General features: G+C 36.9%; 2 protein-coding genes and 1 non-coding gene across 3 annotated transcripts; 2 read left to right on the top strand and 1 right to left on the bottom strand.

The window, feature by feature from the left end:
* Positions 1-2,864: 2,864 nt before the first annotated feature.
* Positions 2,865-6,706, bottom strand: LOC130729240 (RHOMBOID-like protein 1). Its single transcript, XM_057580917.1, has 6 exons — positions 6,053-6,706; positions 5,678-5,841; positions 5,347-5,510; positions 4,965-5,224; positions 3,505-3,631; positions 2,865-3,318 (listed from the first exon to the last, which is right to left on the bottom strand). Exons 1-6 carry the CDS (start codon positions 6,367-6,369, stop codon positions 3,202-3,204), a joined length of 1,149 nt encoding a protein of 382 aa, XP_057436900.1. The 5' UTR covers positions 6,370-6,706; the 3' UTR covers positions 2,865-3,201.
* A 594-nt stretch (positions 6,707-7,300) lies between these two features.
* Positions 7,301-7,372, top strand: TRNAG-UCC (transfer RNA glycine (anticodon UCC)). The gene has a single exon. It is a non-coding gene; the product is annotated as a tRNA-Gly (tRNA).
* A 4,270-nt stretch (positions 7,373-11,642) lies between these two features.
* On the top strand, positions 11,643-13,029 carry LOC130719256 (uncharacterized). The gene is made up of 2 exons (XM_057569890.1): positions 11,643-12,141; positions 12,458-13,029. Exons 1-2 carry the CDS (start codon positions 11,643-11,645, stop codon positions 13,027-13,029), a joined length of 1,071 nt encoding a protein of 356 aa, XP_057425873.1.
* Positions 13,030-13,338: the final 309 nt, after the last annotated feature.

A 13,338-nucleotide genomic window follows, 5' to 3' on the forward strand; every position in this document is an offset into this window, starting at 1 on the left:
TTCTCATTTGCCTGGCTCGCTGAGAATTGAAGCTCCTCCTTCAGAGCTTCAAGTTCTGCTGTTGAAGGATTCATTAGGGGTTTCTTAGTTGTTGTTTTGTTGTTTGTTTATTTTCTGAAGCACCAAACAAAATTATATTATAGGGTTAAATAAGTTTTTAGTCCTTGAACTATAGTGAGAATTTAGTTTCCGTCTCTATATTAAAATTTTGATGGTTTCCATCCCTTAACTTGATACACTTGTTGGTTTTCGTCATTTGACCATGTTGACCACTTAAGTCGTATGCCAGCTTGTAGGTAAATGCTGATGTATCAGTTAATTAGCCGGCTTTTATTGTTTTTAATCACATGTAGGAAAATGATTTAAATTTGAATTAATTAAATAAATAAAATCAGCAATAATTTTCTGAGACAAAATCAGCAACCATTATTAGAGAAAAAATCACAAAATAAGCAACCATGATCTTCATCACCTGAAATTGTCGGTCTCACAGCTAAGTTTGCATCATTGAAGACCAAATTGACGACGAACTGAAACGGGAAGACGACAATAAAAAGAAAGAGAAGGACAATTATGAAGAGAGGACTAACCTAAAATGAAGATGAAAAATGAAAAAGAACCTGAATTAAAAAAATAATCATTACCGACGGCTCGAATCATCGGTAACTTCCCACGGTAGTGACTGTTGATAGCTATGAACCGTTGGTAATTACTGACGATTTTGGTACAGTCTTCGGTAATACCAATGAGTCATTTACCGAAAGCTCATTGGTCGTTGGTAAAACATTGATACCGACAGTTTTAGTGCGTACCGACGATTTTTAGCCGTCGGTAATCTGTTGTTTTCTTGTAGTGTAGATCCTTATGTGACCCCAGCCCAAAAGTCTTGTTGGTTTGTACCCTTCGCTCTACATAGTACAACAGAAAAGATATATTGATGCTTGGTGCCATGGCAATTCTCATTCAACAATTATAACTATGAATTGATCTTCATGAGTAAATACCAGAAGTGTTTCAAACTCAGACCCTTTTAGGATCAGACAATTTCCGTAGTAAATGGACTAGGCGATTGTCATGCCAAATCGCCAATTTTGCCAAAGATTGGACCATTTTATTTTGGAAAAGTAAGCAAGAAAGGTTGAAAATGTATTGTGAGCACTAGGATGATGCCGTGGAGTTGATGCAGTAATGCAGTCATCTCATCATTAGCCTTGCCCCGCATTCAACGTTGGACCATTTTCTACATCAAAGAACCAAGGATTCGGTATGACCACAAATTAACAGACAAGATTGATTTTGCAGGAAAGCTTTGCTATCATATTTCATGTTCACATGCCTTAGGATCACGGTGTCATGTTGTCTCTCTTTTCTTTGTTTCTCATTTTTAGGTTCCTAAGATTGTGGAGCAAGCAACTTCCTACTTTATAGTTCTTTTCCATATTCCTAACTACCATACTCGAGTATATGAACTATGAAGTACCAATAACCTCAGCATCATCATATATAAATGAAACTGCTTGTGATAAAATACACTATGGGGCCACAGAATCTAGAAAATGGAAGAAAAGAGTGGGAAAGTATTTCAGGTGACACAGGGCAACAATGAAAAGCATTAACCACCCACCCTACTAGCATCAAAGTGATAAATTCACTCAACCGTCAAAAGTTAGGCAACACATTCATTAGATATACCAAAAAAAGTGAAGTTAGGCAACACATTCATTCGACAAGAGTGTTGAAAACAACTGATATGTTAACTTTGTTCCAACATGGTTAAACATAATTATAGGATTTTATCCTATCAAGGCATCAATTAGGGACAATGAACCATTTATTCTTAAAAGCTCAAAAGTACCAATAAAAAAGACATCGAAATTCAGGTTTCTCAAGGTTCTATTACACTGTGTCTATAAAGAATGGTACTCTGAGTCATGGTTCTCTAATGTGAAAACTGCACGTAACATTTCACATGACACTATCATGTTGAAATTTTATGAGTTCTGATAAGAATAGAAATATTTGCTTTTTTTTAGGTCAATCGAAATATTTGCTTGATGTTAGGCTTGGAACTTGGAAACTCCAAGTCCTAACAACCAAACAGGCCAAAGTCACTCAGACCCAAAGGCCCCAAACCCAACCGCACCAGGCCCATTCGCCACATGATCATTCTCTTGGATCCAAACAGATGGTAGTAATCCAAAAGCAATTGACTCGATGGATGTCATACCATTGCGGCATTGCCTACACCTAATATTGAATAACCTACCCTTAATGACCTAAAATCAGTAACAATTTATACATCCCATGTCTGCTAATCCTAACATGGATTCCATGCAATACTCTCAAAATTGTAATACCTCTTCCTAACTTAATTTGACACTAGGAGTTCTCTCAAACCTTCAATTTAAGTACCATGATTACTGGCAGCAATGATTAGTTTAAACAAGTCTTTATATGCGCCTAATCACCAATTGACATTATAGTACCTTCATTTCTTTAATAGACTAATCACTTGGTGCTAATTTTTTTTTTAAACTCAGTAGACTATTATTTTTTAAATCAACTCAGTAGACTCTAGTTGAGCTTTATTTGTCTTTATCATTTACATAATTTGGTCAGTGGACTACAAGAAATCTGAAAATGCATTGGTTAGTGGATTCTTGCTCTTTCATGCTCAATACACATTTTCTCATGTACTAGGACTTATTAAATTTGCGCCATGGTACCAAACATACTAATATGTCATTCAGTATGAACCCCCGATGTCACATTTAGAGATGAAGCCTAGATAGGAACATCATAGTGATGCACATATCAAGATTTTGAATGACTAGCAAAAACTAAAATTTTCATGTGAGATACTGTTTAAACAAAAAGAATTTACCTGTAAGCTCATAATCTAAAGCATGCAATTTGTTTTTGGATCCATCCATTTGACAGCATTTACAATCTTTAAGAGTTAATTTTCTTTTTAAACCAAATACAACTTCCACTCCTCCCCTCTCCTGCTACAAAAGAATAATAGCACACAGTAATTCATAACTAAGAGATGGAAATAGCGCTGACAAGAATATGCTCACGATGGCGGACATATCAACCATCACCAATCCAGAAGAAAGAATTTCTCTGCACTACCAAGAATGAATCATATGCACAAGTTGTTGACTGACATCGCACCACGAAGTGGTTCATGTGTGTCTATCAACTGCAAAGTTGAGAACATAGTTGTTGAGCCTCAGAAGAGCTAGGCAGAGGAAACATGTCACTTTTCCCATTGCTCAAGCATGTTATGTTGAGTTGGTTTCCTATTTGTGTTGTCTGCAGCGTCACAGCAGAGAATATTTAGTATCAAAACCAATTCAGATAAAAGAAGTACATTGTACAACAATCTCCTTTAATGTTTGGAGTTATCAGGCATTAAATCATCAATAGATTTGGCGGTAAAATCATACATTTTCCTTGGAAGCTGCATGGATGGAAAGTAATCAAGAAATGAGCACTCACCTCACAGTAAATATTTTGATTTTGGCAGCTCCATTTTGAGGTAGGGACACAACTTAAATAATGACACCAGGAGCAACGATCATTCATGTCAACACCTCGAAGGAGCAAAACCAGCCCAGTAATCAATCTGTTAAAACAATTCAACTTTCAGATTTGAGCACAAAGCACCAACACAGATAAAATAATAATAAAATAAACATCACATCAAAATAAATAGTATATCAGACGCCATAACATTTAATCAATATATTGTAGTAGTATGGACTAGTAAATCTCGCTGTTGATGAGAAACAGAAGCAATATGTAAAAATGACTCCCAAAGAAACTATTGAAGAGAGACTGCAAGTTTAATTCCCCCCTCTCCAAAAAAGAGTTCTTTATAGGAGACATATCTAAGAGAACCGTTCTAGTGAAAACAATTAATCCTGAACTTACAACCATATATGGTGATGGCCTCTCATCATGGGCCTCCAATGAGAGTATACTACAGAAGGGATAAAAGTGAAGGTAGGACAGAAAATAATGTGGGAAATGGTGGAGGGATGTTTGTTACTAGTGGAGAGAAAACTGTAATTGTAAATCCTCAGAAACCTGATGTGGCCGTAGGAGATAGGAATACAATATAATGGAGCATAGGGAGACATGAATATGAGGGAATGGATTGAGGTGTTGGAGAAGGAAATTATTGGCATAGTTGTGGGTGGCTTCTGCCAGTGCAGACAAGTTATTCCTTTTCAGAGGCCATTTATTCCTTTCTAATTTCTATATTTGCTGCATTTTTCCTCTGTAACTAGAGCTCTGTTATCTGGAATGTTCCTCTTAATTCAACAGTAAATATAGCTCCTATCATATGGATACTCAACATTTTCTAGTTTCAATTGTTTTACTTAACTATAATGTTGATCGTTCACTATAATTATATAGTCAAAAGCAATTATTCTCATGTTCAACTTCTCTCACTTGATACGCATAGCATGCAAGCATGCACATGGGGATCCACTTACGGTTGGGTTTGCTGAATTCATGTTCTATACACAATTATTAGGCGGAGTAAATCCAGTCAGGGTTACTCTTAATGCAAGTGGATGTGGATCCCCACCCATAGCTAGATATAATTAAGACAGAAGGGAAGGACAGAGCAAGGAGGATCAGGAACCATACTAAAATGATAGAGAAGAGAAAACCAGGAAAAACAAAATCAGAAAGAGAGCCATCCACAATATACATGTCTGACAAAGAACCCCCATGCAAAACCCAGAGCAGACACTCAAATAGAAGCTAGAATAACAACCCTTTCCCGAAAATAACTTCAATCTTAAACAAGCGAAGTTTTTGCCAAACAAGTATTGAAGTCCTAATCTTGTGTAAAGACCTTCTCATAGATATCAAGGCAATTAGATACGCTAACAAAGTAAAAGGTAAATTTTAAAAAAGAAAGAAAAAATTGAATGAGGACTTACCCAGCAGTCAGTAATGTGAAAGAGATGATCCACAGTGCATACTGATAAGGTTTGTGCTTATGTTTCACAGAAGGTGCAGCATACCCAGCACTATGATTTCTTTGGCTAATCCATTTAAACTGTGGACGAATCAGAAAGACAAACCCAAGAAGAAAGCCGGAGACAAATCCTCCAATGTGTGCAAAATTGTCCACATGTGGAAGGATCCCAACAGCTAAATTGATTACAATAATGACCGTAAGAGTCAACAACGCTGCGAACTGCAAAACAACACAAAAAATAAAACGCAAATAAATAAAATAGCTGCATGTGGCACAAATGCAGAGTGGATTATTTTCTAGGAAGCACCATCGAATTTTAACAAAATTATTGTTTAGTTCACCTTATTGGCATATATTGTCCAATTTATTAATAGCTCTGACAGCATCCCTCCTAGTAAGCCAAATAACGCACCGGAAGCACCAACCGAGATGCCTGATTGTATGAATAGAGCAGACAACAAACTCCCTCCAAAACCAGATATCACATACACAAATCCAATTCGAACTGCAAAGAAACAACCAAAGTAGATGATATTACAATCTGAAACTGATAAGTGAAAAAATGTTTTTTATTCATTTAGCTGCTCAAATCAGTTTAGAGTTTCCCTCAATGGTCATGACAATTTCTCGTGATAAACTTGAACAATGCAAGGATAATTACCAGGACCATACCAAATCCAAATTCTTGCTCAAGCCGAATTCCGATAAAAACAAGACTCAACATGTTGGCAAGCACATGGACGACCCCACCGTGCAACCACATGCAAGAGAAGAGACGCCAAACCTGGTGTCTATGAACCACTTTATCAACTTCCATAGCACCCATCTTCTCTAATCTGAACAAACAAAAATTACATATCATGAAACCCCATAAAAAACACAACTACCTACAACTTAGCAAGATAGGCACAACACAAGTACACATCCATTAATCAAAGCTATGATGACCCATCACAGAAATTTCAAAGAAATGATGTTCAAAAAAAGAAAGAAAAACCAAGAATCCATGACATTGATGAAGGAATGGAAAGAAAGAAAAGAACTCACGTGGAGGAAGAAGGACCAAAGAGGGGATTCTCCTTGAGGGGCTGAAAGGAGAATCTACCCAGAAACGAAGCAACGCAGGAATCACGCAGGGAATGCTTAGGGCAATCATTCACATACATGGTGACAAGAAACACGGCAATGTTGGCCACCACAAAGGTCGGAACAAGCCACGGGAACCACCGCTTGAAGAGGCTGAAGTCGCGATCGGGAACGGGCGGCGGAGGGCCCCGTCCGGGGTGAGCGGCGGCGGTGTCCCCATGGCGTGGATGAACCTTGACCTCAAGACTGGTAGCACCAGATGGGTCCCTCCTCCCCATGATCCTCCCTGGTTCCCTTTCAGCCAAAGATTTCAAGTTTCTAACACATTATTGCAATTACTATAATTATTGATGAAAATAAGAACAATTTGGTTTGGTTTGGTTGGGTTTGGTTTGAAATGATGTGTAGGTTTTTGGGGTGAGGGTTTCAGAGTTTACCAGAATCCAACAAGGCTAAGCCAAGTTAAGAATTTGGTTGTTGTTTTTGTTTGGTACTTGCTTGCTACCAATCTGTCTGTAACTGCTACTTTGGTTTATTTCTTCCTCAAATCTTCTAATGTTTTGTTTTTTCTGACTTGAGATTCAAATTTACAGATTCATTTTTTTATTGAATAGGTACACTACAAATATATTGTGTTGCTGTTTGCATTGAAAATTGAAATCTTCCAGCTATTTTATTTTACGCGTTTTTTCCCTTCCCCAGCTGTATTATGCTTTTGTTACTTCCCAAGGAAAACAAAAACAAAAAACTGAAAAAACAATTTGTGGAGTTTTTTGATGCATTACATATGGCAAATATAGGGAAAAATGCCTGTTTTTTAATAAGTAAGATTAATTTATTTAATTTAATAAAATTTTAGAATTTAGAATTTTAGAATACCTTTACTCTTCTAAAATAAGAAGAAAAAACCTTCATTACCTACCAAACAACTTTTTTTTTTAATAGTACCAAACAACTTAAAAACTATCAATTTTCTTATTCTCTTTTCTCTCTTTCTTTTAATTTCTTTTTTTGGTGCTTCGGAAAAATTTTATTTTTATTTTTTAACATACCATTAATTATTTCATAAAATAAGGAAACAAGAATAAGACCTTTTGAAAATATGTTACAATCATGTAAATTTTGAATGACATTAGATTTTAATCATTAGATTTACAATAAGAGAAAGGTTGCTAGAAAAAGTAAAATATGAAATTTATTAACAACAAAGCGTTTGTAGTCCAACGGTTAGGATAATTGCCTTCCAAGCAATAGACCCGGGTTCGACTCCCGGCAAACGCATTTTAGGTTTATTATTCCTTTTTCCAGCCGCTTAAATTAGCTGCCCTTTTTTTTGGCACCGAACGAGAAAATGGGCCTATTTCTTGCAAGTGTTGGGGTCATATTTTACACCTTAAGTTTGGCCCATTATTAAAATGCATTTGATGTAGGATTGTCATATGGTTTGACAAAAAAACGAGGATTGTCATATGGTTTGTCCAATTATTTTTTTGGCTTTTTTCATGGGGGATAGCTTTAGCTTCAAGGCACTGGGCTTTGTCATTGGATAACCAGTTTCTTCAGCTTCAGGTAAAAATCGTTTCTCTTTTGGCCGAAGCTCTTAAATATTCAACCATTCCTTTCAATACCAATAGGGCATACACGACCCGACTCTGTTCTTTAACTCGTCTTGGCTCAAGTCTACTAAACCCGCACTCCATTGGATTTTGTCAGGTCTAGGAATTAGTTCAGGTTTAAAAATTGAACTGACAAATATTTAGGGTAGTGTGAAAGACGAGCACAACCCGTCTCATAAACACTCCTTACTCACTAGCTACAAAGCATGACTTTTTCGGAACTATGCAAGGAGGATTACAATTTCCTTGACATCACACGAGATAAAATTTCATGTAATTTTAGCTTCAAGTCTCCAGCAATCCGTCTCATTAATAGTTATTTTAGAACCTTGTGCCATGTAAAGTTTAATACAAATGATGTATAATTCTTATATAGTTCATTAATAGGATTAAAAATTATTTTTTACAAAATTGAAAAGATTTATAATTCTTTGGTGACAATTGAAATTGTCATTTAATTTGTCTTTCGAGTCATCTCAAGTCCGTTCTTTTGAGACCCATTCTTTACTAAACTCGCACTTCATCAAGTTTCTTTAGATCTAGGGATTCAAAATTTAACTGGAACAATATTTAAAGTTAGGTGAAAGAAAAGATCAACTCATCCTAATTTTTTATTTAAACATCTAACGAGAATTAATAAATTTTAGCAGTAAATGTTTTTTTTTGAAACAACATTCAAGGTTGCTCATAAACCACAATAGAACTGAAAATATTCCTAAATACCACTGCTTTTATATTTGTACTAGTATTTTTTACCCGTGCGATGCATGGGGGGTTTCATTTTTTTATTGCGTAAAATTTTAAAATCCGTGTTATTGTTGTTATATGTATTAAAAGATAATGGACATTGATATTAATATCACTCACACCTATCATTATCATCCCCCAATGTGTACCACACTTGAAAGTGTGTTACATTTTCACTACCGCTACATATTAGGGTGGTTGGTATTAATAAAGGTGTGTGTAGTACTTTTTAACATTGGCAAAAGATAATTTGCCGATTAATAAATGATAAAATTTAATTTTGGATATAAGAAAATATTAGTTTGTAAGTATTTTTTTATGATAAATGTGTTTGTTTTTCTCTTGCAGAAAATAATTTATTATATATATATATATGTGTGTGTGTGTGTGTCTTTTCATCATTATTTATGTCAAACAATAAACATATGAAAAGAAATCTAAGAAATAAAAGAGTGTAAAAAAAAAGAGAAAAAATGACAATACATTAGAGTTATGTGAAGTAAATTTGATGTGCATTTAGGTAATTTTCATATAGATTTTTATTTTTTGTTTCATGTGGAATGAAAGAAACTTTCCCCTAAGAGATATAACCTCACAGTGATATGGATGTTCTCGACTCGAACATGATTTCCTTAAAAGAAAGACGTCTAACCCAAAAAGAAAGTAATTTTAATTTTTTTTTGAGGTAACAATAATTTTCATATAGAATAATGGCTTAATCCTCATATTAGTCCCTGTCTTTGTGTCGCCGTCTGAACCAGGTCCCTGACCGGTAAAAATTGTGGATTAAATCCCTCTCTTTTAAAAACGTATGGAGCCAGTCCTCGCCGGAGCTCTGAGCTCCGGCGAGTGATGATATGGTATGCTGACTGTGTAAATGAAGCTGACATGACACTAAAAAATAATAATAATTAATTTACACATAATATAATTAACATAATTAACCTAACTCTAATTCTAAACCAAAACTAATTAAACAATCTTAATTCCCCCCAACTAATCCTAATTCCTTAACCAATTACCCCAACTCATCTTCTTCAGACTCAGAAACACAAAAGCTCACTTGTTCCACCTTCAGCTGAAACATTTGACCCACAATTTATCATCATCGTTTGTTCCAGTCAAATCAACAAGCACAGAAAGCACAAACCTTGTTCTTCCAATTAAGGTTTTGGTCACGCTTTTGGCAACAACAGCAACAACAACCTATGAACTGTTATCACGAGATCCAGTTGAAACCGAGAAAAAAATGAAGAAGGAGAAGATGAGACAGTGTGAAAAATGTTGAGGGTGGGGGTGGGTTTGTTTGCTCCGGTGAGTATTTTTTTTTTTGAACAGCCAAATTAATGAATAAAAAAGGTAGCATTAAGGGATGCTACAAACCCATGTACACAACAAGCGCCATATCAGTACAGGAAAAACAAAAGAGTACATGGGCTAGTAAAGAGAGAAGACACTAGACTAAAAGAGACAGCAAAAACCAATAAATGAAGCTCCCGTGGGTTTTTAGGGTTCGGTTGGGGGTTTGATTCTGGGTTAATGGGTTTGATTTGGAAATCTGGATTCTGGTCATGCTCTGGTCTTCCTTCTTCCTCTCCTGCAACTTCTGGTTATGGGTTATGCTACTGCAACCTCTTTTCATCTCCTCCCCTTCTTCATCATCTTCATCCTCAATCCCTCCCTCACACAAACCAAAAAAACCCAGATCTGAGCAGATTGCATCCAATGCAGATTTCGTGTTTTTGTTTTCCTTCGCCAAAGCTGGACTCGGTGGTTAGAGAAGAGGAACGAGTGAGGAGAAGGGGAGCGGAGGGGAGAAGAGAAAAGGAAGTGGAACGCGATTGAAGATTTTGTGTTTCGTATACCTCAGATTGTGGAATTCCAGATTGTGTTGTGTGAGGTATACGATTGGGCATTGGGATAATTTGGGGGAAATTAGGAAAAGATTGGGAGGAAATTAGGTTATGTGAATTAGTTTAGGGTTAGGATTAGAAATACTTAATTTATGTTGATTAAACCTTAACTTTTTAATTTTTAATTTTTTTTAAAACCACATCAGCATTAGTAATACAGTCAGCATGCCAAATCATCACTCGCCGGAGCTCCGGGCTCCGGCGAGGACTTGCTTCAGACGTTTTGCATTGATGAGGACCTTTTCCACAAATTTTTCCGGTCAGGGACCTGGTTCAGACGGTGACACAAAGACAGGGACTAATTTGAGGATTAAGCCTAGAATAATTGTTGATTGAGCACAAAAACAGAAGAAATTTTTTTTGGAAAATATAAACAGATTTTGACTCGAGAAGTTTTAATTCAAGTCCTAGTATTGTGACCTGTGAAATACACAGAGATATTCATTTTTGTTTATAATGTGTATTTTTTTTCATATTCTTAGTTATTTTTATAGATTTACTAAAAGAAGAATCATGAATTAAAATAATAAAATTTATTTTAAATATAAGAATTGTTGAACCTACTTAACACCGGTGCTGTTATGCCTGAAGCCGATGAGTTTAGGGGATGTTCTTGGGAGTTTATGCATCTTGGAGTTCTGGCAGATTTGTTTTACGTTTTTTTAAGTCAAGAAAAGATTTTTACTTGAATATCCAAATAACTTTACTATAGAGTATGTATATGAATCTCACATAAAAAAGAAGAGCTTACCTACAACAAATTGACGCCCTTGACTGACTAAATCCCAAAATAATTTGGACACTTGGTATTTTCATCATTGCACCTTGAATTGCTCTCCGTTGCAAGGCCTTCAGAACTTTCACGTAAGCTACTTAACGCTCAATTCCTAGTCTTCCATCAAACATGGTTCCTTTCAACTGTGTACCCAATCTCGAACTTCATCATCAGCATCCCAAGTTTTTGATCATACAAAGATGAACTATCACAACTAAAATTTCTTCGTTATTTTCTTGGCTTAAGTACGCCATCATCTAGTCTGTGTATAAGCCTCAAAGTGTACACACCAGTTGATTGCCTCCGCAATTTTCATTCTAATTTTAATAAAGTAAACCTAATGATTTAGGAGAGTCTAAAAAATTTAATATAATCAATCAATGTATGAAAAAGACTCACGTCGAATCGTGTATTGCAACATCTATATGCCTATTTGTCTTCCCATCCTTTTCACCTTCTATTAATCCACCTTTTTTTATAATATATTTAAATTTTTTGCAATGAAACAGTTCAACTGCTCTGCTAGGGTTTCCTTATCTCAAACTACCAAGCATGCCTCTTCTGATTCCATTGGTGACGGCTCAAGCTCTGATGAAGAGGATGACAATGAGGGGGATCAGGGTGAGGGCGCTGCGAGGATGGTTGATGCTGCTGTGCGTGCTGAACGTCCTTGCTATCCTCTTTTCATCGACGGGATTGCTGATTCAGTGGACTACTTCCAGATGAAGGACCTTTTTAAGCAACACGGTATGCTGACAAATGTTTTTCTTCAGCGTAAGAGGAGAAGCGGGAGAAAATTTCGCTTCGGATTTGTTCGGTACGCCAAGAAAGAAGACGCAGTTAAAGCCATGGAATTTTTGGATGGTGTTAGGTTGGGTGGTGCTTACATCTCAGTTAAACCTGAGATTTCTGCTGGAAAGAAGGGGAAGAGTTCTAGTCGCAGATGCTCTGTTCCAGGAGTTTCCCTTGCGTCGGAGATGTTACCCCGCATTCAGAGGAGTCAGCTTCCTCGGGGAGACCAGCCTGCTCTGCGTCATTCTTGCGGGCGGTGTTGAGTTACAGAGGAAGGTTAGTGAAGAGGCAGGTTGGGCATGGGACCCGCTTCTCCCACTTGTGCCCAATCTTGACAATTCAGGAGCTCTTAATTCATTGGTTTCTCCAAGGCTAAGGCTTGTATTCAGAGACTGTTCAGTTTCTTTTAGGAAGGGGTTTTTGAATTTGAAATTTTCATTATTTTCACCCTTTGGAACTAGGAACAATTTTTTACCTTGGCTCAATGATTTTTTGATGCACCAATCTGGTTTTCTATCCGTAGCTTTCAAGGACCACACCACCTCTGTTTTTGCGGCTAGCGGCTACTTGGAGGCAAGGGAGGTTGTTGGGGATCCGGTTCCCGCTCTATATGATGTTGGTTCTTTGAGTTGTGATGGACAAGGCTCTTTTCATCCATCGCATTCTTGTTTTGAGGTTGGCGCGTGCTCTGGTAGCGGTTCCATTCCTATTAGGGATAATCTTGATTGTTTGGAAGTTTTTTCAGATTCTGTGTGGGAGGAGGATGTCCTCGTGGTGGATGCTGCTGCATATGGTCATGATCCCGCTCTTGATTTTTCTCCTCCTAGGCCCCGTCCTCGTGGTCGCCCTAAGAAATCTAAAGCGGCGAAGGTGGCGAGTCCTCGGCGGCCTAGGAGTCGACCCCGTAAATCGGAGAGTGTGACTATCGCTAATGTGCCGGCCCCGCGCAGTCCTCCTTCTCCTTCGGGTCCTTATTTCACGCGAGCAAAGAAGGCTTGGCGTCTTGCTCAGTTTGCAGGCATGTCTTTCCCTGGTAGTGATGAAGATGCTATTCAAGGGTTGCCGAAGTTATTAAAGAAAATTTTCCTTTTATGAGGTAGGGTGGTTGTTCTCTTTTCTTTTGGGCTGTTGTGTTTGTTCCTTGGGTGGTTTGGTGTTTTTTTCCCTTCCTTGTAGTTTGTTCTCCTTTTCGTTTATTAATGAATAACTCTCTTTTGCTCTAAAAAAAAATATCCACCTTCTTTGAACTAAATGCCCAATAACATGTAAAATAAAAAAAAGGATAAAGATTGATAATAAACTACAATGTGAGCATCCAATGCTGTTGTTGTATGAGAAGTAACCTAGAAAGTATTAGTCATTAGGAAATCCCGTTTTGCTAGATTTTTTAGACCGTCTGGTTGG

The sequence above is a fragment of the Lotus japonicus genome, chromosome 1 (assembly GCF_012489685.1).
Source record: "Lotus japonicus ecotype B-129 chromosome 1, LjGifu_v1.2".
NCBI lineage: Eukaryota > Viridiplantae > Streptophyta > Magnoliopsida > Fabales > Fabaceae > Lotus > Lotus japonicus.

Coding starts and splice junctions, on each gene's coding strand:
- LOC130729240 (XM_057580917.1), bottom strand. CDS start 6,369: ATGGGGAGGAGGGACCCATCTGGTGCTACCAGTCTTGAGGTCAAGGTT. Junction 5,842..6,052: donor TTTGGTCCTTCTTCCTCCAC/GTGAGTTCTTTT, acceptor TTGTTTGTTCAG/ATTAGAGAAGATGGGTGCTA. Junction 3,632..4,964: donor TTCACATTACTGACTGCTGG/GTAAGTCCTCAT, acceptor TTGTTTTAACAG/ATTGATTACTGGGCTGGTTT.
- LOC130719256 (XM_057569890.1), top strand. CDS start 11,643: ATGAAACAGTTCAACTGCTCTGCTAGGGTTTCCTTATCTCAAACTACC. Junction 12,142..12,457: donor GTTACCCCGCATTCAGAGGA/GTCAGCTTCCTC, acceptor TTCTATCCGTAG/CTTTCAAGGACCACACCACC.